Raw genomic sequence first — 27474 nt, forward strand, 5'->3', positions numbered from 1 at the left:
GAGAATGGCTTTCTGTCTGTCTCACACTTCCCATCCCCAACTCATCTCCTGCTGATTTCAGATTGCCCAGAGGACACAGTCCAAACTGCCCAGCTCACATTTGGTGCCAGTGTCTCTGCAGCCCTCATTAATGTGCACTGCAGCCACAGACCACCCCTCACTTCCGCACCCTGGGCATCCACATATGGGACTCTGTGGGGGGCAGTGCCTTCCCTTCTTCCTCTCCTGATGAAGCTGGTCATCTTTTCAGATCTCAGGGCCACATCCTCTGCCTCCCAGCCTAGGCCAGGCAGTCCTTCTGTTTCAGACTCTCCCCACTGGCTCCTGCCCATCTTGCTGTTAAAGCCCAGGGTGGCATGTTGGGTCACAATGCCCTCTTCGCTGGCCAGTCTCAACAAAGATGTGTGGAGAGAATAAATGTGTGGGCTGCTGGAGGAACATTCCCCATCAGATACCTGTGAGCTGAGAAGCATAGAGGATGCTGAGCCCAGCCAGGTCCAAGGAGATGGCTGCTGCGAGGCTCAGGGCCCCTCAGACTGGGTGCTGAGAAGAGATGTGCCCTGGGGACTTCAGAAGGGGCAGCTGGGCAGGGAGAGGTCCCTACCCCTGCCTGAGAGGAAAGACCTGGTGGGTCTTTGGGCTGAAGAGAAGGCTCAAGGCAGGGTGCTGGAGGCCGAGGCATCTCCTCTCTGTGAGAAACTCCCCACCCAGGCACGTTTGGGCGGAGGCTGCCTGACCATCTGCTGGGGACATTCCTCAGGGAATTCCTGCAGCAGGCGGAGGCTGGATGAGGTCCCTTCAAACTTGGAGATTCTGTGATTCTAGAGTTGGGAAAACAAGACTCACACACGTGGAATCTGTAATTATCGAGAGATGCCAGGCAGCATATAATTCCGCCTTAAGTGGCACCGAATGCAGGCAGCAGGAATCCTCGGGGGGAAGAGCGAAGGGCTTAGAGGCTCAGGGAAAGCGCCTGAAGCAGGTGGGTCTCAGAGCGCCTTGAAGAGAGGAGCACGGGGAGAAGGAGGAAGGGAGGATGCTCACTACAGGGAAATTACCACGAAAGCAAAGGCAGAGAAGTATTACTAGAAATTAATTTGGATTTTCTTCCTAGTTCCCCGTATACCTCTGGCTTGACCTCTAGCTTCTTGCTCCTCATCTTGCTGCTTTGGGGGACCAGAGAGAAGCTGTAGTGACAGAGTAACAACAATTGCCATCATAGAGTGTGTCAAACCTTGTAGTAGGTGCTTTTCGTCCTCACCACAGTTCTATAAGATAGGTGGTAAAATACCCACAAGTAAACAGAAGCACAGAGAGGCTAAGGAACTTGCAAAAGATCACATAGGGGTTAAGCAGTCTTGCCTTGCTGAGACAAGGCAGCTCTCTATCCTCCCAACTTCATGGGGGCATCTTCTGTAGAAATAGACATCTAGACATCTTTTTTTTTTTTTTTTGAGATGGAGGCTCGCTCTGTCGCCCAGGCTGGAGTGCAGTGGCCGGATCTCAGCTCACTGCAAGCTCCACCTCCTGGGTTTACGCCATTCTCCTGCCTCAGCCTCCTGAGTAGCTGGGACTACAGGCGCCCGCCACCTCGCCCGGCTAGTTTTTTGTATTCTTTAGTAGAGACGGGCTTTCACCGTGTTAGCCAGGATGGTCTCGATCTGCTGACCTCGTGATCCGCCCGTCTCGGCCTCCCAAAGTGCTGGGATTACAGGCTTGAGCCACTGCGCCCGGCCTGACATCTAGACATCTTTATTCCCAAGCTCCAGCCCCGCCAGGTTTAGCAAGGAGATGGGTCTTGGCTTGGCCTGGCTTTTTTAAGATGTTGGGATTTGAGTTCCCACCAGCCACCCTTGCTCCTAGCAGTCTGTAAAGCTGGGAAGACTGAGACTGAGACCTCTGGCCCCTTCTGGTCTGGGGGAGGCATGGCCCTTTCAAGCTGGCCTGGCTCCCAGCCCAGCTTGGTGGTGAGGGTTGGGATGAGAGTGTGGAATGAAGTGGCTCCTATCCAGAAGGCTCCCTGTTCTCAGTCAGAGGCTGTCTGTGCAGCTCTGGTCCCCTGGGTTTCAAGCACCCTCTTGCGGGTCTGCTGCAGTGGCTGGAATGTAATTTGTCACTTGTTTGAGGGCCAGGCTGACAGGGGCCAGACAGGGCTGGGTGTCAGACAGGAGGGGTGATGAAGTCTTGATGCAATTTGCAGGCATCCGTAGAGCTTGGGAGACAGATTGAAATGTCAGCTGTGTTCATGAGGGCTGTCTTCCATATCCATAGCCAGTGATAGGAGGGGACCTGGGGGCCAGGCAGGGGGAAGACAGAAGCAGGGGGAGCTGAGGACAATTCCTACAGGACCCTGGGCTGTCTAACACTGCCCTGCTTCCAGCAGACCATGGGGTCAGCTCAAGGAAGAAATATAGCCACTTTGAGAGGCTGGCCCTTTCCAGGATGGGAGGTGGGAAGGATTCAGGTTGTCTTCTGCCAAACCCTAGATCAACAGCCTCATCTGGCCTGTCTGTCCCCATAGAAGCTGTCAGTCAGGCCTCCAGCACGTGCCCTAATGGCGTAACCCACAGGTGAGATGGCGCTACGGTTTTTGTACACATTTGCACCAGTACAACCCAGCATAGGCAGATGAGCTCTAAGATGACTCTTGTGTGCGATCCCCACCCCCAGATGCTGGCTACAGGTCTCCTAGTCTCTCTTGGTTACCATCACCTGTGTGTACTTGGACACAGACCCACTTACAAGCACACAGCCCCTCAAACGTGTCCTAGCATGTGCAGGCCCTCACACACCTGTGCTCCCTCACAGCAACCATAGGATGATCACAATTTTCCCATAAGAACCTTCGCAGTTTTCACATCCATTATGTCTTCAGCTCTCACAAAGCCTTAATAAGGATGACAGGGCAGGCTGTTTTCCTGCACTTTATAGATAAGGGAACCTTGAAATCAGAGAATTTGAGAGATCCTCTTTGGTCACACCGCGAGTCCAAGACAAAGCCAGGACTCTAGGCCAGGACTCCTGATTCCTGGTCCAGTGCCCTGTCTTGTGTGCTTGGCAATCCCAGGCCCTCCCCAGAACTGGGAGAATTCCAAGTGGGTGTCCTCCAGAATCAGGCAGGGCTGACTTGGAAAGGGCATCTGGGGCAGATCCTGACAGGTGCCCGTCTCCAGCTGGGCCTCCCACTTTGAATTTGCCTTGTGCCACAGACAGGCCTATCTCCTGGGCCAAGGGAAGAACAGGGGCTTTTGAGTCTTGGATTGAATCCTGGCTCCATCACTGACCAGTTGAGGGGCCTTAGGCAAGTCATATGACCTCTCCGAGCCCCAGTTTTGCCTGTGAAATGGGGATAGTTTACCTACTTCATGGGTTTGTAAGGATTTGGTTAGATCCTGCCAGGAAGGGTATTAGCACAGAGGGGCACAGTGGTAGTAGTCATCTTCCCATTTAATGGGGAGATGTGGGCCACACCCTGGTAAAACCTTGGCATTTGCAGCAGAAATGATAGCTGGCTATGAACTTACTTTACCCTCAGGTCTGCCAGGGCTCTGCCGGGGAGGCACTGTACCTTGGAGCCACCCTTTCCCTGGCCCAGGCTCTGCAGCTGCCAGGAAGCAAGCAGCAGAGCCAAGAACCTGAGGTGCCCCTGCTCAGTCAGGCCTATGAGGGAGCTTGCTGACCCCAGAGAAGGAGCTACACTCAAAGGAACTGGCTAGGAGGAGCCAGGTGCATCATCTGATTCAATCTCCTTTTGTAGAGAGGTAAACTGAGGCCCAGAGAAGGCCAGGGATTTAGCTCACAGAGAGGTGGGCCGCAGAGCCAACACTGAAACCCCAGTCTTACAAGACAGAGTCTGTGCCCTTCTGAATTGGCATTTATCCAGAAAACCTTATGGCGTAATGTCTGTTTTAGGGATGAGGAGAGCGGCCAAAATCCATGGGGCTAGACCTGCCTGCACCCTGTCATCCCTCTTGGATGAGCCTGCCTAGAGCCAGGAAATATAAAGTTGCCCAGAAATTTCACCCAACTGACCCCCTACCCGATGCCCACATCAGGCCTGGTCCTGACCTGGCTTAGAAGGGCAGAGTATTCTGCTATCAAACTATCAGTTGGCCTGGCATGGGTGAGCTGTGTGCCAACAGAGCCACCTGGGGCACGAGGGCAGGGACTGTGGGCAGCTGTGCCCAGGCTCCAGATGGTACAGAGAGCAGCCAAGCCAAGATGGAGGCTGGCAGTGGGAAGGCTCTTGGAATGCCAAGTGCAGACAGAGGCAGGCGCCAGGCCCGGAAAGGCCTGGAGCCCTCAGGGGGACACTGACTGCCTGGGGAGGGGCTGGGACCCACATGGGCCATGAGGCTCATGCCCACCCATCCTGAAGGAGCTTCTCTGGACCTCTCAAGAAAGAGCCTAGCCCAGTGCCTGATCCCCAGATGAAGCAGGCAAGCCTCCTTGGATCACAGAGGGCCTGACCTGGCCTCCTCCCTATGGACAGACCTTCGGCCTTAGAGGGCATCAATAACTGCAGCACCATCAGAGGAGGTAGGAGGCAGGAGATGAAGCAGGTTATGAGAGGCTGTGGTCCAAGCCATAGAGAGTAGGGCTTTTAGGGATTCTGGTACCCCGAGGCTGGTCCTCCAAAAAAAAAGGGAATTGAGAAGGTCTTGCTCAAGGCCCCAGACTTTAGGCAAGGGCTGTGATCTCATGCTAGGGGCCCAGTATGGTGTCTGGCGGCTTTGCTCAGGGGTGTGATTTGTGGGTCCCCAAGACAGTCCTCTCCTCCATGGCTCCTGTCACTCTCCTTGCCCAGACTTTGTCCCATCTACCTGCCCTCAGTGATCCCAGTGAATTCATAGCGTGGCGGGTAGGGAATTCTCCATGATGGAGGGAAGCCACAGGCAGTCCCTTCTCCCCAAGCCTGAGAAGCCATGGGGAGCTCTGTAGGCCTTCCAGCTGCCCACCCATCCCGCCCCCAGTGTCCAGCATGGCCTGACCCAACTGTCAGCCTGGGCAGAAGGACGCTGTTCTTGGGCTGAGCCTCTGGCAGGAGTGTGATCCGGAAGCCCTTACACTTACCCTCTGCCCCTACACAACAAAGCCACCTTTCCAAAACAGCCAGGGCAGCCTTCAAGGGCCAGGCCTGCTGCACCTGCTGCTGCCCAGGCCAGATTTGGCTGCTGGCTTCTCATCCTACAGGTCTCAGGCCAGGTGTCATCACCTCCAGGAAGTCTTCTCTGACCCCCAGGCTGGTGGAGTGTGCCCGTCCTGTGCTTCCCATCCCCATTCCCGCCAGCACTGGGCATTCCATGGTCATTGTTCTTTCTTCCCTACTAATCGTGAAGGTCTGTGTCCCCAGTGCCCAGCGCAGAGCGTGGCATGGAGCAAATTCTCAATGTATACTTGTAGAACAAATCCACTCAACAAAACTCATTAGTTAGTGATTAACTGACCGACTTTTGGCAAATCCCTTTTCTTGCCTGGGCCTCAGTTTTTCCAACTCTCCAGTGGGTATTGGTGTGTAGTGTAGAAATTCTTCAGGTCCCAAGTGGCCTGGGTAGGGGTAGAGGTTGCCAGAACTAGCCCTGGAAGAAGAACCTTAAATCCTGCTTAGTTCTGGCTGATTCTGTCTCTTGCTCCTTCCCCAAATTGGGTGCTGACCCAGCTCTGGCCACCCTGTGCCCGCCTGCCCTCCATGGCTTCAGACTATCTCAGGCCATCTGGGCCGACAGTGTCCCCAAGGACCTTGCCTCCATGGTACCGAGGTGGAGGGTGGGGCCAGCATCTGCCACATTTCCTGACAACAATCCAGGGCTGTGGCAGGTCTTCATCTCAAGGTTGCCTGGTAACGGCTTTTGCATTCTGATAAAAGAAAAAAAATGTGGCAGCACCAGACAACAGACACAGGGTTTGTGTGAGGGGGTGGGCATCCATCGTGGGGCTTGTGCCTGGGCCAGAGGGGGGGGCAGGCAGAGCCAGCATCTTGCCCCATTGTGGTGAGTACCAGGGCTGGGTTCAGCCTTGTCCAGTGGGCTTCAGTAGGGGTGGTAGTCCTTGAGGGGCAGATAGAGCCTCCCAGGCCTTCAGGGTGGCACTCAGCCTGGCACCTGCCCCCTCCACCCCCTTTCCCACACCTGCAGCTGGTGCCTTCCACCCAGTGAGCCACAGCCGGTGCCACCTCTCATTAGGTGATGATTTTACATTAATTACCTTAATTAAGCAGTGCTGAGTGCTAATGGCTTGAGAGGGGGGGTGGCTGTTCCTAATTACCCTCCCAGTCAGCCCAGAGTGAGGGGCACAGGGCTTGGCAGAGTAGGAGGAAACGGTTGTAGGAAGAAGGGGAGGGGCCCAACAGGGGTAGGAGAGGGTCCCCCTGACAGGGTCTGATTCAGAGACCTGGACCTGACATCCCGAGAGGGGAGGACTGGAGGCACTGCCCCAGGACAAGTCTAGACGGCTCCAGGCCCCAATCCAGGGACATGCAGGAATTGGAATGAGTGGGAAGCAGAACAGAAGGCAGGGAGCAGGGAGCAGGACACACTTCTCAGCGCTCTGCCAGATTCCCTCGACCGGGCTAAATGCCTTTCTTGCCCACCCCTGGTCAGTCTCCAAGATTCAAGTCAAATGTCACCACATCCCTTCCTTCCTCCATTCCTTTGTCCAGTCATTCAGTCAGTGCATGGAGTGCCCATTGTGGGCTCTTCACTACAAGGCACCCCTCAAGGAGCTCACAGTAGCTGGGGAGGTGGATGGCTGTAAATAGATGGATGGAAGGCAGACTGCTAAGAACTAAGATGGGGGATGCCCCAGGCTTTGGGGATCTGAGGGAATTCCCAGAGAGGGTGATGCCAGGGTCGAGTCCTAAGGGAGGGCATCGTGGGATGACTCTTCCAGGCAGAGGGACCAGCATGTGCAGTTGGGACTTGGGAAAGAAGGTTTGGCCCATTCAGTTAGCTGCAAGCTATTTAGTGCAAAGTAGGGGTAAAGAACAAGGGAAGGAGTGGCTAGGGGTGGACCCAGAGATTTAGGCATCCTTAGAGAGGTGTAGGGGCAGGATTGATTTGAGAAAAATGACTGCAGTGGAGGTGGAGATGGGTAGAGTAGGGAGCAAGTGTGGGCGGGGGGACCAGTGAGGCAGCTACTGCATCATCAAGGGAGGGATGGTGAGGACTAAACCACGTGTGGTTGCAGGGACGGAGGGAGAGAAGCAGACGGATTTAGAGGGGAGTGTCATGGTGACAGAATTTTGGGATGAACTGATGGGACTGGGGGAAGAGGGACAGGGAAGGGCCAAGGTGACCCCATGTTGCACATCCAGGGACACCATCCGCATTGCGCTGTGGTGGTTCTGCTCCAGGTTTCTGACCTGGACAGGAGTGGCTCTGGGGGAACAAAAGGAAGATTTGGGTTTGTGGAGGTTGAGAAGCCTGTGGGACATCTGTGAGGACCTGCAGCCTCAGGCCTTGGGATTAAGAGAAAGTCTTAATTCTAATAGAGGGATGAGATAGCCCAGGGAGGCTGGGGACAGGAGGCTGGGCTATAGATCTGACTTTCTTATCACCTGATCACCTCTCTAATGGTGTGGTCAGGTCTGTCTTCCCCCACCTCTGCATCCCAGAAGCCAGCACAGGACCTGACCCAGAGGAACTGCTCAGAGAGCATTTGCTAAATGAATGAATGAATGAGGCTCCATGACTCTCTCAGGCCCAATGAGGCAGCCCTGTGTTCTCTGCTTAGCCCATAGATTCAGATGTAGGGTTTATACTCGCCCAATCCCCTGCCCATCCAAGGCTAGAGCCCCCTCCCACAGCCCCTCTAGGCCTAGGCCATTGCCAAGCACACGGGACAGAATCCAACCATGTTTTAGGCCCATCTCCCAGCCCTGGCCTTAGGCGACCCCCGACAATTGATGCTCCTAAGCATCCCCACATCCTCTCATAGCATGTGCCTCTCTGAAGAAAGAGAATACAACAGGCCCAGCTTTGCCCTTGCCAGATCCAGATCACTCACCTTGATTTCCACACCATAGCCAGGGTAGACAGAGATGTAGAAGAAGCAGTCCAGGCCAACATCAGGGGGTGAGCTGAGGTCTGTAGGGGAGTCCAGAGAGCCCTCTGGGCCTGAGAAATTCCAGCTACAGGGGCCTGGGAGGCAGGAGGAGACACAAAGCTAGTGCCATCTCTGGTGAAGTGGTCCAACTAAGGTTGAATCGTGTGTGTGTGTGTGTGTGTGTGTGTGTGTGTGAAGTGAACACCACCTCTTGTGGTGTCTAGTCTCCTGTTGAAGGAAGGGGAACACCTTTTATTGGGCACCTACCACGTGCAATCTTATCTCAGTTCTCACAGTGACTCAGTGAGGTTTGTTTTTGTTTTCTTTTTTTTTTTTTTTTTGAGATGGAGTTTCATTCTTGTTGCCCAGACTGGAGTGTAATGGCATGATCTCAGCTCACTGCAACCTTTGCCTCCTGGGTTCAAGCTATTCTTCTGCTCAGGTTCCCGAGTAGCTAGGATTACAGGCATATGCCACCAGGCCTGGCTAATTTTTTTTTTTTTTTTTTTTTTTTTTTTTTTTTTTTTTTTTTTTTTTTGAGACAGAGTCTCGCTCTGTCGCCCAGGCTGGAGTGCAGTGACGCAATCTCGGCTCACTGCAAGCTCCGCCTTCTGGGTTCACACCATTCTCCTGCCTCAGCCTCCCGAGAGCTGGGACTACAGGCGCCTGCCACCACACCCTGCTAATTTTTTGTATTTTTTAGTAAAGACAGGGTTTCACCGTGTTAGCCAGGATGGTCTCGATCTCCTGACTTCATGATCCACCCACCTCAGCCTCCTGAAGCGCTGGGATTACAGGCGTGAGCCACTGTGCCTGGCCGAGGTTTGTTTTCTTATTGCCATTTTACAGATGAGGCTCAGAGATGAGATGTTAAATAGAATTCCTAGGGTCATGTTATAGGTGGAAGAATCAAGATTTTTTCTTTTTTGAGACAGAGTCTTGCACTGTTGCCCAGGCTGGAATGCAATGGTGCAATCTCGGCTCACTGAAACCTCTGCCTCCCAGGTTTGAGTGATTCTCCTGCCTCAGTCTCCCGAGTAGCTGGGATTACAGGTGCTTGCCACCGTGCCCGGCTAATTTTTGTATTTTTAGTAAAGATGGGATTTTGCCATGTTGGCCAGGATGGTCTTGAACTCCAGACCTCAGATGATTCACTGACCTTAGCCCCCCAAAGTGCTGGGATTACAAGCATGAGCCACTGCACCTGGCCAAAGAAACAGGATTTGAGCTCAGGACTATCTGGGTCCAAACCACATGCCTCCTGTAGGCTGGCCCTTGGTGCCAAAGGACAGGGTAGGCTGGCACAGTGTCAGAGACAGGCTTTTAGGGGCCCTGCAGCCTCCCTCATCCCCATTTCCACATCTGCAAGCCAGCAGGGAGCTGACCTGGTGTCTGGACTGTGGTGATGGTGGTGGTGATGATGGTGGTGGTGGTGGTGGTGGTCTCCTCATCGTCTCCTGAAGCTGTGGAGGAGGCGATGGTCCCCTGGATTCCAATCCCTGCGCCCTGGGACACAACCTCTGGAACCCATGGCCTTCCCATGTCTCCAGGACCCTCTTGGGTTGGTGTCCAGGCTCTGCTAGGGGGTGTAGTGCTGGGTCTCTCCCCTGGGCCTAGGGTGGGCACCGCCATGCTGGGCCCTGGAGGTAGGGGAGCTGTGATTCGAAGCACAGGGGGCTCTGACTCCAGACTCCAGGGCCCCTCCTTGGACTGGGGCTGGGTGGGTACCGCAGCCGTGGCTGGAGTGGGGCTGGTAAAGACAGGGCGGCTGTCCTGGTTGGCTAGGCGGGGAAGGGGACTTGGGGTGAAGGGTGTAGGTGGGTCAGGCTGGAAAGGCAGCGCTGGTCTCAGCTCCTCATCTCCCTTCTCCAGCCCCTCTTGTAGGAATTCCTCAAGCAGCGGGTGGTGGTTGAGCAGCTTCAAGGTGGGGGCTGTGGTGACAAAGTGGACGCCTCGTTCTGGCTGCTCAGGTGTGGGGGCTGCTGTCAGCTCGCCATCTGTCTCCTCGATGCCTGGGGCTTGTCCTTTCCCCATGGTTGGGGCCTCTGAAGAGAGTCCTGGAATAATAAGGGATGGTCAGAGGTTCTCCCCCTGCTCCAGAGAGCAGCATCACGCCCAGCTCAAGTAGTTGTGGGGGGGCAGCTCTCTTTGGACAGAGAGCCCTGAGGAGCGTGCTCACTGCTGAGAATCACGGAACTACAGAACTGATGAGCTGGAAGTGAGGCGCTATTACATACTTCAAGGGTGGCACGTGAGACACTCTTTCTCCAGCACCAGAGGCAGACATTTCTAGCCCATCTATGTACCATTTCCTACTGTTCTCAGGTTCAGCCTCAAAATCCTCCTCAACACAGCACTCCACCAGGTCACACCTGACACCTCAGACTGACGTGACAAATATTTGCCATCCCTAATGAAAAGTAGAGACCTTATTTTACTAATGAGGAAATAGGCCAAAGAGAGGAAGTGACTTGCTCAAAGTCACACGACCAGTTGAATTGAGATGAAAACCTTAAGCGAGCGTAAGTGTGTCTCCCACCACAGTGTCTTTCCTGCCTGAGATGATAGGGCATTCAAGTTCATTTCCCATTCTCAGTGAACCTGCTAGTCATTAGCCTCAGGAAATGCGTCACATATTTGGGATTTTATTTTAGATTTCCTCATGGTTGCATGACTTCTTTTTTTATTTGTTCGTTTTGAGATAGGGTCTTGCTCTGTGGCCCGGGCTGCAATGCAGTGGCGCAATCATGGCTCCACTGCAGCCTCAACCTCCCATGTTCAAGCGATCCTCCCACTTCAGCCACACTCCCCACACTCCCACTTCTAGTAGCTGGGACTACAGGTGCTTGCCACCATGCCTGGCTAATTTTTAGAATTTTTGTAGAGATGGGGATCTCACTATGTTGTCTGGGCTGGTCTCAAACTCCTAGGCTCAAGCAATCCTCCCACCTCAGCCTCCTAGGGATTACAGGCATAAGCCACTGCACCCGGCCATGGGTGCATGACTTCTTTGTTAGGGGCCCAGTAGTTTCTCTCAGTTCTCAGGAAATCATTTCTTTTGTACTCTTTTCTGTTTTTATGGTCCATAAAGCATAGTTCATAAGCTAATGGAATATGAGTAGAGTGGGAAGAGCCAAGTTCTGGAGCTAGGCAGACATAACTTCAAATCCCAGATCCACTACTCTAGGGCTGTGTGCCCTCAGGCAAATCACCCAAACTCTCTGAACCTTAGTTTTCGCATCTGTAAAATTGGATTTCCTTTTTAGGATTGACTGAGATAATATTACATCCCTTCTCTATTTGATATGTCCCCCTGAGTTCCCTTAATCTTTCTGGTGACAATAGTCAGGTTCCATCTAGGGCAGGGTCAAAAACAGGTGTAGAATGGAAATCTAGCATGCTACGCACCCACCCCCTAATCCATGGCAGGCATTGCTGATCAATTTTGGTTATTTCTTGCTAAGGCCCATGTGGGAGCAACTTCCTTCTCACAATGTTATCCAGGCAGCCACTACCAATCAATGTGATTGGCTCTGGGGGATGAAACTTATTTGCTATCTCTGGTCCGAGGTACAGATTGCTCTGCTATTGATTATGTTGACTTATCCAACCACATAGCTGGAGAGATGATGCGTATTCTGCTTGTGGCCCACTCGGATCCCCAGATCCTTAACTGCCAAGAAAGGTCAATGAATGCTGGCTCCAGATTCAGCTCATACAGAATTTTGCCAGCTCTGAGAAGCCTGGGAGGATATTTCTGATCCTTACAGCTCTCAAAATGGCTGCATGAGGACTTGAAGGGAAACACAGCCGGGGTGAGATCACAGAGTTTGCAAGGAGAAGGTCGCTTCCTCCGCACGTCTGATGGTGGGGCTGTCATTCCACAGGCTCACACCCACTCCATGGATTGGCAGGCGTGAGGAAGCAGCAGATGGCCTACGTTCTGTTCAGGAGACCATAGCAGCTCTGATGTGTCAGACAAATGGGAGGAGGGAGGAAATTGGGTGGGGGAGGTGGGTACAGGTTGGAGGGCTCTCCATTCTTCTGGGGCAGAGGAGCTTGGGCACCCCCAGCCCTGAGAAACCAGGACCAACTGCTATTTCCTGAGATGCCCACTAAAGCAGCCCATCTGTGTCTTGGCATTGTATGCCAGCCACTGACAACGCTGTCCAATCTAGATGTCCAGCCAGGCCCATACCCCCCAGAGCAGATGGTCCACCAGTGCCTGTCTTTCATCTGAATCAGTTATGGAAGGTCCAGGCAGTGCCTGTGACATGCCAGAACAAGGCTCCTCTTTCTGCCCACCCCCCAGATGTCACACAGGCTTTGCCAGGTAAGCTGAGACTGATTCTAGCATGGCACAAGGAAGGGGTGCTTTTCTAATCACATAGATTGGAGCCCCCTAGAGCCAGGCATTGTTTATGTGGCCCCTTTCCACAGTACCCAATAAGAGATGGGGCCCTTGGCTCTCAAAGTAGGTAGCTGTGGGACTCTTCCCTGGGAGAAGGAGTGCACAGAGATCCTCTAATTCAGGAAGTGACCAAGGCAGGCACAGCTCATCCTGCTGGCTGCCAGGTGGGTGCTGAGCAATGGAGCAGCACTAATGGGCACCTCCCGTCGTTGTCGATTGCACTGGTTGTGCTATCTGGGATCGAGATAGCATATCAAACAAGCAAATTGATTCCAAAATCAGCTGCCATTTGGTCCCAGCGGGTGCCACCCGCTGTCAGAGATGGTAAGATAACCTCTGGGAGACAACCATTTCTGGGGAGAGGGCATCTCCAGACCCCCTGGTTGACTCTGTTGGAGGCCTGAGGTCCTGTGACCTGTCTCCTAGTTTCCCAGGATTGTGGCCAGGGGATAGGGGCTTCTCTCTGCCTGGGCTGACTGAATTCAGGGGTGCAGGGACTGACAAAGAGAGAGTATGATACAGGGGACAGCAGAAGAAGGTGTCAGGGGCTCCGATGCCCAGTCTCATCAGGCACTACTGTGTCAGGCCCTTCCCAGACTTTGTATCATTTAATAGATGCTGCGCCTCTGGGAGATGGGAATTTTATTTCCACTTTACAAAGACCTGAAGCCTAGAGAGGTGAGACAAAGACTCACCTGAAGTCTCGCAGTGATGCAGCTGGGATTTAAACCGACGTCGATCTGGCTTCAAAGCCCTAGGTCTTTCCACGCACCCACCTGCGTCATGGGAGGGAGAGACTGGAGCTACACAGCAGAGAACACTCCAGCCAGTTGAAGAAACTAAGTCCAGGGAGAGGTAAGGACTTGTCAAAGATCTCACACCATTTAGAAGTCTGGGGCCAGAACGTCTGGCATTGAGACTTGGGTTGGGCCCTGGTTGAGCAGGCCCTCCGGAAGCCTTCTGGCTGGGACCCAGGGAAGTCCCCACCCCATGCCTGAAGCACATCTGAGCCACGAACCCAAACTGGAGACCCAACAACACTGCTGTGCCAGGGCACAGAGCCACACAGACCTGGGTTCAAGTGTCAGTTCTGCCACTTAAAAGTCATGTGAGCCTGGCAAGTTGCCTCTCAGAGCCTTCACCTCCTCAGCTATAAAATGGGTACTTTGCAAGGGTTTTGTGGGAATCTGCATGCCCTGAATAGCAGAGTTCTGAAGGCTGAGGGAGAAGGCCACAGTCAGAGGTTGGGCAGCCCCTGTCAAGGGAACACTGAGGCAGGCTTCTAGGGTAGGAAGCGGCTGGCCCCTGGCAGGTAGGGGTCCCTCCTCTCTGGGGGACTACCCATGTTCCATGTTGAGTGGCAGCATGTGTGACCCTGAGGATGTCAAAGACCTCATCCATAAAACAAAGATAATACTGCACCATGCAAAGGGCGGCCACCTTCAAGGCCCTGCATGTCCGTGGGTGGCAGCAAGATTGTCCCCGGTGATCCCCACTTGCCAGGCCCACCTGGTGTGAGAACACAGGATGCACTCCCTGTTGCTCGGTCCTCCCCTCCCGCAGGGCCTGGGGCTGTATTCTCCAAGTGGGCTGGGTCCGGGAAACACCCCTCCCCTCCCCGCACGCCATCCCGGGTGGAGACAGCCCAGGAACTTCCCGGGGCCTGCAGCCCCCAGCCCTGGCATGGCCCCGCCGCCGCCTGGGCCCTCCCCCCGCATTAGCTCTTAAGCTATGCAAATAGACATCGGAGGGAGCCCTGTTTAAAGTATTTAGACGAAATGAAAAAAGGCTTTCATCGGCACTAATGAGCCATTCAGGATGCCTCCCCGGTGGATTCTCTCCCGCTCCCGCCTCCCTGCCCGCACCGCCCCCCTACGGCCCCTCTTGGGATTGGAGGCCCCTTCCCCCCAACCCCAGCCTGAGACTCCCTGAGAGGACCGCTTACCCCGCCCCAATTCCCAGGGCCCAGCTGTGTGAGGGTGGAGCGGAGGCCCCATGCGCTCCAGATCTGGATCCGGATGGGGAGGTGGGGCCCAGCCTGTGTTTAGGGGAAGCCTTAAGGACTGGGGTCTCTTCTAGCGTCCAGCTAGGTAGATGTTATGGCCTCTGTCTTATAGATGGGGAAACCGAGGCTCAGTGAGGCCCAGAAGCTTGCCCAGGTTCACAGTGATGGTGTGCGGTGGAGCTGGAGTCATTACACAGTGCCCCAGCCTGGAGGAACCACCGTACCAGGCAGTGGTGCCACCTCAGGGCCAGCTGGCCTGCCCCTTCAGCGCTGCTGTTTCTGCAGATCTTTCTGTACCAGTCAGCCAGAAAACCTTGGGTTCCAATCCCAAATCGATGCAACACTAGCTGTGTGACCCGGGCGGGGGCTGCCCACTCGAGCCTCTGTCTGCTCATCTGTAGAGTGAAGACATACTGGGTTTGGGGAGGGCTCGTCTGTGGACAGACATATACTGTCACCCACTGTAGCCTCTGGAAGGGCAGGCGGCGCTGCCTGTCACTCTGGCAGCCCCTGAAGAGGTGCCATGTATTCCCCAAGCCTCTGGCCCCTCCGAGGTGGACAGGCACAGGAGCCAAAGTTCTGGGACAAGTTCAGGCCTGATCCCCGCCTTGTGGCAGCACCAACTGTCAGCTTCGGGGGAGGGCATGACAGCGTGTGGGTGCAAGGGGGAGCCTGAGGGACAGGGCGGGCAGGGGGCCCACTCCTCTGGGTTCCAGAGGTTAAGCTGGCCCGGCACGGGGAGAATGAGAATTTAATGGGATTCATTTATTATCCCATAAAAGTTAATGAGTTTATTCTGGAGGTTCCCTGGCCCCTTTCAAGTTTTAATAGGGGATTAGTGAGGGCCTGGTCCCTGCAGATCCCTATTATCCGAGAACCTGACGGAGCTGAGAGTGTTTGGGCCCCCCAGAGCCAGAGTCCATCCTTACAGTACAGTTCTACGGGCCCAGCCCTGCCCTCTGTTCTGTGAGGCCCCAGCTAGAGGCTGGCAGGGCTATATAGGGCTGCTGGGATCTGCGGCCTATTCTAGAGGCTTCCAATTCCATGTGCTGCTGAAATAATTACCCCCACAGTGTCCAGCACCTGAGGCAGGTGTGCTGCTGTCTATCTGCCTATATTGACAGGGAAAGCAATATAACCCCCACGAGACAGATGAGGAAACTAAGGCCCTGAGCAGGGGTGTGGCTCCTCCAAGGTCACCCAGAAGCTATGGCCGAGCCAGAATGGACACATTCTGTCTCCTGTGGTCTGTAGCCAGGAAACTGGGGCTGGCAAGAGCTGCCATTCACTTACTCTGTGCCCACTGTGTGCTGACCATGCACTCAGGGCCCTCATACCTAATTTCTCTTTCTCCCCTTGCTCCAGGAGGTTTCAGACATTATTCCAAGAGATGAAGACACTGGGGCCCGGAATGGTTATGTAACTTGTCCAAGGTCACGCAGCTAATGATGGCAGAGCCTGGGACTGGAACCCAAAGCTGGACAGCTCCATAGCTCAGCTGTCTACTGCTCTTGCTGGCTTTCAGCTGTAGCACCTGGGGCCTCCTATCTCCCCACCAAGCTGGACACCACTATCCTAGGGTACTCATGCCAGGAGCCCTGCAGCTTGGATGATGGGGAAGGGTGTTTTGGTCGTGTCCTGGAGGGGCAGTTGTTGGGTTGGACACAGATACACTCAAAAGGACCTTCTCATTTCCAGAACAGGTGCCTTCCCCGTTTTGGCTCCATTTGCTCACGCGATTCTGTCTCCTTGCCATGGCTTCTCTACTCCTTTGCCTCTGCAAATCCTCCCCATCCTTCACAGGTCAGTTCCTATCCTTCTCTGGAGAGCCATCCTTGCCTGGCCCTTCTCTTGACCTCCTGGGGGCACTTCCTGGTGGGCTCCTAACACATGAACAGCTTGTGTCCCCTGGGCAAGGATCCAGCAGTGGGTATCTCTCTTCCTGTTTCTCTCCCTGGTGCTAGGCATAGTGAAAGCTGGGCTCAGGGCACACTGTTTCCAAGCCCTGATTCTGCCTCCCTGCACACTCAGAAGGCACCCTGCTCCCCAAAGTGCCTAGCCCTTGGCCAGCAGGGTGGGCAGGAGCAGGTCCTGCAGGGAGAAGATGGGCAGCCAGCCCTTGGCAGTGCCCTATCACAGCCCCAACTGGCAGTTGATGGGGAGTGTCTGCTGGCACAAGCTGGTGGGTCCCCATTGCCCCAGACTACCCTCTCTTCCCCTGCCACTGATCATCCCCATCACAGCCTCTCACCACCCTCTCTTTCTTGGTCAACCCCTGCAGTCCAGTCAAATTTGGATTGCAAATGAGAACGGGGGCACCTCCTCTTGGCCAGGCTCCAGGCGAGGCAGTGGCTGGTTCCCAGAACCTGAGCCCTTGTAGCCTTTGTGAGCCTCTCATCCCTCCCTCACTTACCCAAGAGGAAACCAAGTCCAGAGGGTTTTCCCAGGTCACACAGCAAACTTGGGGCAGGGTTGGGACTCAGGTTGGGGCTGGGACATCTAGCCCAACTACTGGGAAGAGTGAATCCTCCAATCTGGAGCTGTCTATTACCTGTGGGCTGGCCTCCAGGGACAGAGAGCCCACTACCTCCTGAGCCGTCCTGGTTGGGGACAGGAGTAACTGTGGGCTTTGGCATCTCCAGAGTTGGGGTCTCATTGTCACATGGAGGGAGCATGGGTGGAGGTAATGGGCACCAGCTAGGAGTCAGGCCATGCTATCCTCATCCCACCCCTGACAGGCCAGGTCCCCACAACACAAGTCACTTCCACAACCTGAGTTTCCATATTTTCATCAGTAAAATGGGTCCCTGCCAGTTCTCACATTCCAGGATCTAGTGAACCACGAAGGGCTCTATGAATAAAAATATTGAATGCTGCTGTTTACTGAGTATACATTTACCACATGCCCAGCAACACTCTAAGTACTTTACCAGAATTAATCCCCATAATAACTTTATGAGACAGGAACTTTTATTATCCCATTTTATAGATGAGGACACTGAGACCCAGGGAAATGCATTAGCAGTTTGGATGTGTCTGATTCAAACCTGAGTTGTCTAGCCCTAGAGCAGCACTGTCCAATAGAACTTTGTGATGATGGAAATATTTTTATTTATTTGTCTTATTTTTAGAGATGAGGGTCTTGCTATGTTGCCCAGACTGGGCTTGAAACCACCTTTGCCAAAATTATAATGGTGAGAAAATTGTGCCAGTGAAATTTAGATGTGATCTAACAAACTCATCTTACCATTAACCTCCAGACTGCCCTTGGTCATTCCTGGGTATGGGCCAAGCTAACTTTGGGAGAAATTTAGTTTACAGTTTAAATGATAATAGCCTTTCCCAAAACTAAACCACCTTTTAAAAACTAATGAAAGAGGCCGGGTGCGATGGCTCATGCCTGTAACTCCAGCACTTTGAGAAGCCGAAGTGGGTGGATTACCTGAGGTCAGGAGTTCGAGACCAGCCTGGCCAACATGGTGAAACCCCATTTCTACTAAAAATACAAAAGTTAGCTGAGTGTGGTGGTGCATACTTGTAATCCCAGCTACTCAGGAGGCTGAGGCAGGAGAATCACTTGAATCTGGGAGGCGGAGGTTGCAGTGAGCTGAGATAGCACCATTGCACTCCATCTTGGTTGAAGAGCGAAACTCCATCCGCCACCCACAAAAAAAAAAAAAAAAAAAAAAAAAAAAGAATGAAAGACCACCAGGTTAGAGGATGAGAGAGACCTGAATTCTGCTGAGATGTAGGCTTAGTTAAACAATTAGCAGCCATTATTCTGGAAGTCACAAGATTTGCAACTTTCCCCATTACTCCTATAAATGACATCACTATTGTAGAACCTACGATTGGTTTGTTGGATGTCTTTTCAGACTTTTGCATTTCTTTTTTTCTTTACTCTGTCACCCAGGCTGGAGTGCAGTGGCATGGTCTTGGCTTGCGGCAGCCTTGACCTCCCAGGCTCAGGTGATTCTCCCACCTCAGCCTCCTAAGTAGCTGGGATTACAGGCGTGTGCCACCACACCTGACTAGTTTTTGTATTTTTAATAGAGATGGGGTTTCACCATGTTGCCCAGGCTGGTCTAAGAACTCCTGAACTGAAGCAGTCTGCCCACCTCAGCTTCCCAAAGTGCTGGGATTACAGGTGTGAGCCACCGTGACTGGCAAGACTTTTGCATTTCTGTTGACAAGATGGCTCCACCTGGCTTAAGACTCATGACTCCTGGGTCCTGCGGCTCCCACCCAGAAGTGGACTCAGTGTAGGAGGACCATTTTCCAGACCCCTATGATTTCATCCCCAACCAGTCAGCAGCACCCATTCCGCGACCACCGGCTATAAAAAAGCCTAGCCTCCTTCAGGCTTGAAAGATGACTTCCAAATAATAATAATAATAATAGTAAAAAACCAAAAAACCACCAAGACCCTAGCCTCCAAATATCCAGGGAGGCTGAATTGAGTAGTAATACAACTTTGGTCTCCCATTTATTTATTTGTTTATTAAAAAACCTTTTTTTTTTGAGACAATCTCACTCTGTCGCTCAGGCTAGAGTGCAGTGGCATGATCTCATCTCACTGCAACCTCTGCCTCCTGGGTTCAAGCAATTTTCCTGCCTCAGCCTCCCAAGTAGCTGGGGCTACAGGCATGTGCCACCATGGCCAACTAATTTTTGTATTTTTAGTAGGGATGAAGTTTCACCATGTTGGCCAGGTTGATCTCAAACTCCTGACCTCAGGTGATCTGCCTGCCTTGGCTTCCCAACGCTGGGATTACAGGCGAGAGCCACTGCTCCTGGCCTTTATTTATTTATTTATTTATTTATTTATTTATTTATTTATTGAGACAGAATCTTGCTCTGTCATCCAGGCTAGAATGCAGTGGCACAATCTTGGCTCACTGCAACCTCTGCCTCCCAGGTTCATATGATTCTCCTGCCTCAGCCTCCTGAGTAGCTGGGATTACAGCTGTGCACCACCAAGCCTGGCTAATTTTTGTATTTTTAGTAGAGATGGGGTTTTATCATGTTGGTCAGGCTGGTCTCAAACTCCTGACCTCGTGATCTGCCTGCCTCAGCCTCCCAAAGTGTTGGGATTACAGGTGTGAGCCACTGTGCCCAGCCCTTGGTCTCTCATTTAGCTGGCCTTGTGTATTAAATAATTTTTCTGTTGCAATTCTCCTATTTTGATAAATAGGTTCTATTTGGGCAGTGGGCAAAAAGGAACCCATTGGGCAGTTACAGACTGGAACTTCTGGACTCAAACAATCCTCCTGCCTTAGTCTCCTGAGTAGCCGGGACTGCAGATGCATGCCACCATGTCCAGCTTGGGAATGTTTTATATACGTGTGTCTAGTATGGCAGCCAGTAGCCGCATGTGACTATTGAGCACTCAAAATGTGGCCACTGAGAATGAGAAACTAAATTTTAAGTTTTATTTCATGTCAATGAGTTTACTTTTTTTTTTTTTTTCTTAGACAGAGTTTCTTTCTTATTGCCCAGGCTGGAGTGCAATGACGCGATCTCAGCTCACTGCAACCTCCGGCTCCTTGGGTTCAAGTGGTTCTCCTGTCTCAGCCTCCTGAGTAGCTGGGATTACAGGCGCCTGCCACCACGCCTGGCTAATTTTTGGTGTGTGTAGTAGAGACAGGGTTTCACCATGTTGGCCAAGCTGGTCTTGAACTCCTGACCTCAGGTGATTGGCCCACCTAGGCCTCCCAAAGTGCTGGGATTACAGGTGTTAGCCACAGCGCCTGGCCAGTTTATATTTAAATAGCCACATGTGGTCAGTGGCTACCATAATGGAAAGTGCATATCCCTACCTGTCTTCTCAGCCTTACAGTATTCACCACCTCTCAGTGAGGAAGAACCCAGGGTGGGACTCCTGGAAAAGAGTTAAGATGGGGTGTCTGGCCGGGCGCGGTGGCTCAAGCCTATAATCCCAGCACTTTGGGAGGCCGAGACAGGCGGATCACGAGGTCAGGAGATCGAGACCATCCTGGCTAACACGGTGAAACCCCATCTCTACTAAAAAAAAAACCACAAAAAACTAGCCGGGCGAGGTGGCGGGCGCCTGTAGTCCCAGCTACTCGGGAGGCTGAGGCAGGAGAATGGCATAAATCCGGGAGGCGGAGCTTGCAGTGAGCTGAGATCCAGCCACTGCACTCCAGCCCGGGCGACAGAGCGAGACTCCAGACTCTGTCTCAAAAAAAAAAAAAAAGATGGGGTGTCTGCTCCCCTTCTTTTGGGTCCAGGAAAACTGCAACTTGGGATTGGCAGGGAGAGGTGACAAGGAGCCCTGGACTTCTTCGGGTTTTTTTGAAAGGCCTCGGGGAGCTGGGTGTAGCAGCCACTCATTCCTCAGGGAGGATTCTTGTCATCCACTGATGAGGTTTGCTTTCTTGGCCGCGCACTGGTGCTCTGAGGGTTGGATGTATGATGGGCAATTCTGGAAGCTCAGGCAGAGCCAGTTTAGGAGGATTTTATGGGTGGAGGACAGCCAGGAACACTTAGCCTCGTGCTTTGCCCTCACATGTGTGTTCCAGGGGAACGTTTGCTGCGCTCTGTTGGCTTGCCCCTGCCTCACTGCCCAGCCGGCAGCATGGAGGGCAGAGTATCTGGCCTGGCTACTACCCCGGAGCAGCTGCCTGGCCTCGGGCACAGGATAGGCACTCGCATTTACTGAGCACCCACTATGGGCCAGCCATGCACTTCACAAAGAGCTGTCTTCCACCTAGAGTGGCAGCCCTTTGTGCTTGGAATCAATAGTTTATGCTTGGCCTATGAAGAAACTGAGGCTGAGAGGCAAAGTGAATCCTCCTAGTTCACACAGAGGAAAGTGGCAAATAAAGAGTTTGAACTGAGTCTGCCTATTCCATAGCCTGGGACGAAAATGTCTACTGCCTTGACTACTGCTTTGTGTGAGCATGTGTGCACGAGCCCTGGAGTGTGTGTGTGTGTGTGTGTTCAAATGCATGTGCATGTGAAGGTCCAAATACATGCCTGTGCCACAAATCACTACCATGTGTCTGTGCCCAAGGATGCCACACCCTGGGACCTGGCTTCAAGCAGTCCCCAAGCCCAGAAAGTCCCTACCCCTCAAAAGAAGGGATATATTTCTCTCCAAGGTGGCTGTTGTGCCCCCTCCTTTTCACTCTGCCCTCTCCTTGGGCCCTGACCTGACCCACCCCAGGGCCATCTGTCCTGAACAGCGTCTCAGACTCTGGGTAGGTTGGGGAGGGACAGACTAGCCGGAGCTGCGGCTGGGCCAGTCCTCTTTGCTCCAGTGTCCCCTCCCTCCCATGAGGCTGTGACCAGGGGCTCAGAGGAGAGGGAGCTCCCAGCTAACTGCCACGTTCTCTGCTTTCCAATTTACAATCTAATATGGTCTTGCCACTGCAGAGTTGGGGGCTAGAGAGGTGATGAATGAGGCCTCTGCTCCTGTGTCACCTGCTGCACTCTACACCTTCCCCTGCAGCCCTGTGCTCCCCTCTCCTGTCTGCCTGCTGGCCCTGGGGACCCCAGCCCTGCCTGCCCACAGTTCCTCAGACTGGGCAGGTGGCACCAGAGCTGGGGGCCTGGAGTAGGGGTTAGGTGAGAGGGAGGGACTGACCTTGAGGTGGGGGCAGGAGTTGACCCCGGCCCCTGGGGTAGGATGGAAGGAATGGTCTTGGCATCACCCCCTCACCAGTCTGATAAATAACCAATCTGCTGTACCTCACCCTGCTTATGCCAGCTCCCAGGAGTGTGGCCAGGGCAGAGTCCTAGGTAGGGCTGGAGCTGGGAACTGGGCTTCGTTCTCTCCCTGGAGGGGTTTCTGTCCATCAGCTCCTCCTGTCCATCTGCTAGCCCCAGGCCCCTTCTCCTACCTGCTACGTTAGCAGGCAGAGAATGAGGAGCTACCCACTGGCCCCAAGGTGGGGGCGTGGAGCAAGTGGGCAGAGGTATGTGGCCCTGAGCTGGGTGCTCGGCTCACAGCCCTCCCCCTGTGCCAGACACTTCTACCACCACCATATGAGCAGCAGAGGCCATATTTCTCTGAGTGGAAAATCTTCGAAGTGTCAGCTGGGACAAGGAAGGATGTGGAGGCAGGAACTGCATTCTCCCTGGAGCCAGTACCAGGGTCAGCTCTGTCCAGTGCAGTGGTAAAGTTGGGGGACAAGGGTTGATCTAGGGAGGAATAGCATCCCCTCCATCCTTTGCCCTACTGCCTGGCTCCACATACCCACCAAAGACAGTCCTTCCTAGCCATGGAGCCCATCAAGACAGGGCAATGAGATGCCAGGGCTGGAGAGCAGGTTCCTTCTGGCCAGCATCTCTGGACTACTGCCCCCTCCCAGCCTCTGTCCTGAGGTTCAAAAGGCAACACCACTGAGGCTGTTCCAGCACATGTGTCCACTTCTGAGCTGAATCACCAGCCTGGCAGCCCCAAGCCTCTGTGGCCTTTGGGTCAGATGAAGGGGCTTGTTTTGTGCACCAGGACCAAAGTTACCTCCCTGACTCTGTGACCTTTGCCCTGTGGTTACTTTTGTCTGCTGCTTCTGGGAGGAGATGAAGTTGGAGAACTTGGCTGTAAATGGAGGGGCCGTGAGCCCAGACCCCTGGGCTACCCTGATGCTGAGGTGAGTTCTGGCCACTCACTACCCTGGAGGTCCCTAGCGTGTCTATTCTTAGCTGTGGAAGCTGAGGAGCCTGGTGAGGCCTTATTAGAAGGCCTTGAGCATGGAGGGAGCTCTGCCACTGACAGGCTATGCGACCTTGGGGTTGCCCGGCCTCTCTGGGCCTGGCCAGTTTTTCATATAGTACTTGGTTACTGACTTTTGTTTTTTGTTTTGTTGTTGTTGTTTTTTCCTTTTTTAAGACGGAGTCTCACTCTGTCTCCCAGGTTGGAGTGCAGTGGCATAATCTTGGCTCACTGCAACCTCTGCCACCCGGGTTCAAGCGATTCTCTTGCCTCAGCCTCCCGAGTAGCTGGGATTATAGGCGCCTGCCATCGCGCCTGGCTAATTTTTGTATTTTTATTAGAGACGGGATTTCACCGTGTTAGCCAGGATGGTCTCGATTTCGTGACCTCATGATCCACCCGCCTCAGCCTCCCAAAGTTCTGGGACTACAGGCACCCGCCACTGAGCCTGGCTAATTTTTGTATTTTTTAGTAGAGGCAGGGTTTCACCGTGTTAGCCAGGATGGTCTCGATCTCCTGACCTTGTGATCCACCCGCCTCGGCCTCCCAAAGTGCTGGGATTACAGGCGTGAGCCACCGCGCCCAGCCAACTTGCCACTTTTCTTTTGTGTGCGCTGGAGCCTGTCTTCTCATCTCCCTCTGCTGAGCATCTGGAGGGCTAGGCTGTGTGTACGTGTTTGTGTGTCTGTGTGTGTGCACATGTGTAAGTATGTAGATGTGTGAACATATTTGTGTGTGTGTCTCTGTGTGTGTGCGTGTATGTGGTGGCAGGGGTGCATGAGGTGAGGAATAGGAGTAGGGGATGGAAGTGTGAGAAGAGGGCCTGGAGAGAGCACTAAGGTTTCTGGGCAGCTGCTGTGTGCTAGACTCCATGCTGCCCTATCATCTACACCATCTGATTAATCCTCCCCATCCCACAGGTGGAGAAACAGGGTCTGAGAGCTGACGTGACCTGTGGGAGGTGGTCTAGCTGGGCCTGGGAGGCAGACCCTGGGGCATCCTTGTCCTGCTAAGCTCAAGAGACAGACAGAAGGACAGATGCAGGAACAAAAGACTTTGAAAGCAAAGATGGCCTGCGACCAGAGGACTCCCTCCTTGGTCTCTCAGTTCAGACCCCTTGAACTGCCCTACCGTACCTTCTCCCAGCTGGTGCGAGTTTCCAGAGCAGCTGTAGCAGTGGTGGTGGTGGGACCTAGGGTGAAGGCTCAAGAGTGTGGAAGGCAATGAGCTCTAATGGTGGTCTTTTGGCAGAGTTGAGCTGTAGTAGGGGCCTGAAGCTCCGCTGGGGAGTGCAAGGGCAGTACTGGAGGTCCCTGGGTGGGCCACCACCTCCAGGCGTGCCTCCCTCCTCTCCACATCCTGACACTACGAGCTCCTTTCTGCCTCTCCCAGCCTCTGTGTGGGAGACGCAGAAGCTCCAGCCTTATTTCCAAACGGCCTAGGGAGGAGTCACTGGAGGCCTGGGCTCTGCCCTTAGGGATTTGGAGAGGTTGTCAGGGCAGAGGGAGGGCAACCTGGGACCTCTCCCAGCCCCAGGCAGGTGGGATGAGCTTCACCTGCCCCAGCGTGTGGGCCCTGCACCTGTGGGGTATCCCAGGCACCTTTTGTTCTCCAAGGTCTTGTGGGCCTGAGGAGAAGGGGCCCCGCCTGCCCAGCACTCCAGCCCATGAGGCTGGCCTGGCCCTTCACTTCCCCAGCAAACCTGAGTGGGGGAGGGGAGGGGTGCAGAGCTGCTAAAAATAGCAGCAGCAGCTCCAGTTATGAGTCTCCTTGAGGGGTCAGTGGAGCCTAAGATTGGGGAGGAAGAGACTGGAATGGGCTGCAGGGAGGGAGTGAGACCAGCCTGAGCTGGGGCCTGCTGTACCTTATACTCAGGCCACAGTCCTAGGATGCAGGGACAGAGGGCACAGACATGCAGGGATATATGGACACAGACACTCAAGGACAGGTGAACAAGCCAGCAGAAATGCACGTAGACATGGCTACCAGCACATCTGGGGCTTCCTCTCCCCAGAACCTCAGGAACACCAGATGATCCCAGCTGCACGGCCCCCAGCCTCTCAGGCCTGTCCCTTGCCTCCACCTTGTTTTGACCTCCAAGGACCCTGCAGAGCTGGGTGTGTGGACACTTTGAGTTGAGAAGGCTAAGCCCACCTCCCTTGTCTCTTTCAGTCTCCTGTGTGTGCGGCTCTGTGTAGGAAAGGACCAGGGGTCACCAGAGGCAGCATCAGGGATAGAATTACAGCACAGACCAGAATTAGGACACCAAGTGGCTGTCGCCTCAGGGGCATCACTCGACCTGAGCAACAGGCTCTTTCTAGCCTGGCTGGCAGGCAGAGGGAGGCATGGGAAAGAAGTGATTGGACCCAGTAGGGCAGGACTGGGGCTCTGCCAGGAGATGGGTGGGAAGTGAGGGAAGGGGGCCAAGGGGATCTAGAGAAGTAAATGCATGGAGGACCGCTCTCATGCATGCCTTGTTTGATCCCACCTTCACACCTTTGCCCAGAGATGCCCCTTTTGCCAGGGGCTCTTTGGTCCACAAAATTGACTCCATCTCTTACCTTTCCTCTAACCAGCCAGAAAATAGGGCTTCATGACAGGAGGGGGCCTGCCAGCTGCTGGACCAGAGGTTTCAAATCACCAGCATATCTCTCTGCTAGAGGTAAACAATGTCTAAGACAATGTCCATCAGAGCAGCAAGCCAGGGCGAAGGCCTCAGAAGCACCCTGACCTTGGTCCCTCTGCATTGCTAGTCCCACCTTTTTGGACAGACCCGAACCAACTGGTGCTCACCCCCACCCCTGCCTCAGCAGTCCAGCCCTGGACTCCTGGGTTGTATGATTTAGGCCCTGCAGGGATGCCTGACAAATCAGCCTCTCCTGGTGATGGACATCTCTGGCTGTTTGAGGGGCCTCCTCTCAAGAGTTCTTGTGGTTTCTTCCCAGTAATCATCCCCCCACCCTGATTTCCTTTGATCTTGAGGCTGCTCCACAAAAGAGGTGGGGCAAGGACAGGCATCATGAATTCTCAAGGAAACTGAGGCATAGGGGTGTGACACAACTTGCCCAAGGTCACCCAGCCAGCAAAACCCAGCACTGGGTGTAAACCCTGCAGTCCTGACTCCCTGACCAGGCTTCTTCCTCTTATGTTCTTCTTTTAAGACTCCTCCCTCCTCCTTGAGCAGAACTTGGCTCCTCACACTGCCTGATGCCACCCTGCCCCCAACCCCAGGCTCTGGGACTCCTTAGGCACCTGCTGGCTGGTGGGACCCAGGCCAGACACTCAGCAGGTGGCTGCCTGGGGGACAAAGGAGTTGGGACTCAGCTGCTGAGCTGGGAGGAAGGGAGGGAGGGAAGGAGGGAGGGAGGGAGAAGCTATGGGGAGGGAGGAGGGATGGGGTTGGAAGTGGGGAGGAGAAGTGTCCGCTTTGGTGTCTTTAACAAGGAGCCACGAGCAAAGAGGGGTAAAACACATGCCCATGAGCATGGGGGGCACTCAGTGGTTTAGGCATTTTTCCACTGTGACCCCAAGTTCTGTTCTACCAGACTCTTGACCAGTTAGAGGGAGGGGCTTGAGGGTAGAGAGAAGAGCCTGTTGGGAGGGGGGATGGAGAGACTGAGAGAGATGCCAAAGTTGATGCCACAGTGTCAAGGTTCTGGCTGGCCCAGGGGACCCAGGGATAGGGAGGGAGGGCATGGGAAGGAGGGCATGGTGAGGAGAGATTCTGCAGCACATGCGATTTGGTGCTGCAGAATCCAAGTAGCGGGTGTCCCCCTTCTTTCCCCACCACAAATTCATGATGCTTGTCCTGTTCCAGCTCTTTAATGGAACGGCATCAGGATCAAAGGAAATCAGGGGGGTGGTGACTGGGAAGAAACTAGAAGCCCCTCCACCCCTTGAGAGGAGGGTCCTCCAACAGCCAGAGCTGTCCAGTGGCAGGAGAAGCCCTGTACCTGCTCTTCAGGGGCACACCTGACCCGCCAGAGATAGGAAGGGTTTTGATGAAGGGCACCCATCATGGATTGGCCCAGGGACCCCAGAGACAAACTCTTTTGCTACAAATGAGAAACTGAGGCCTTGAGCAGTTCCTGGCCAGGAGCCTCCTGTCCTTCTGGAGGCCAGAGTAGTTGGATCATATAGATGCTGTTTGTCATTTCATCTGTATCTCATTCTATTAAAATCAGAGGGTTGCTAGTCTAACTGGAAAGAGAGTCACAACTGAGCTCATTAAAAAGGCAGCTCCACTCTAAACTGAGTTCCTTAAGGGGAGGGATTATGTTGTATTCCTGCCGATCAACGCACCTGGTAGGTGTTGAATAGAGGGTTGTTGAATGG

At 53.8% G+C, this 27474-nt stretch overlaps 1 protein-coding gene across 3 annotated transcripts in view; it reads right to left on the bottom strand.

The window, feature by feature from the left end:
- SEZ6 (seizure related 6 homolog) overlaps positions 1-27474 on the bottom strand; it is a 50728-nt gene that overhangs the window by 15954 nt on the left and 7300 nt on the right. For all 3 annotated transcript variants that reach the window (XM_025361887.1, XM_025361886.1, XM_025361885.1), the window contains exons 2-3: positions 9429-10100; positions 8005-8138 (exon numbers count right to left, since the gene is read on the bottom strand). In XM_025361887.1, the coding sequence (XP_025217672.1) occupies positions 8005-8138; positions 9429-10100 (806 nt within the window). The remainder of the gene's footprint in view (positions 1-8004; positions 8139-9428; positions 10101-27474) is intronic.

The sequence above is a fragment of the Theropithecus gelada genome, chromosome 16 (genome assembly GCF_003255815.1).
Source record: "Theropithecus gelada isolate Dixy chromosome 16, Tgel_1.0, whole genome shotgun sequence".
Lineage (NCBI taxonomy): Eukaryota > Metazoa > Chordata > Mammalia > Primates > Cercopithecidae > Theropithecus > Theropithecus gelada.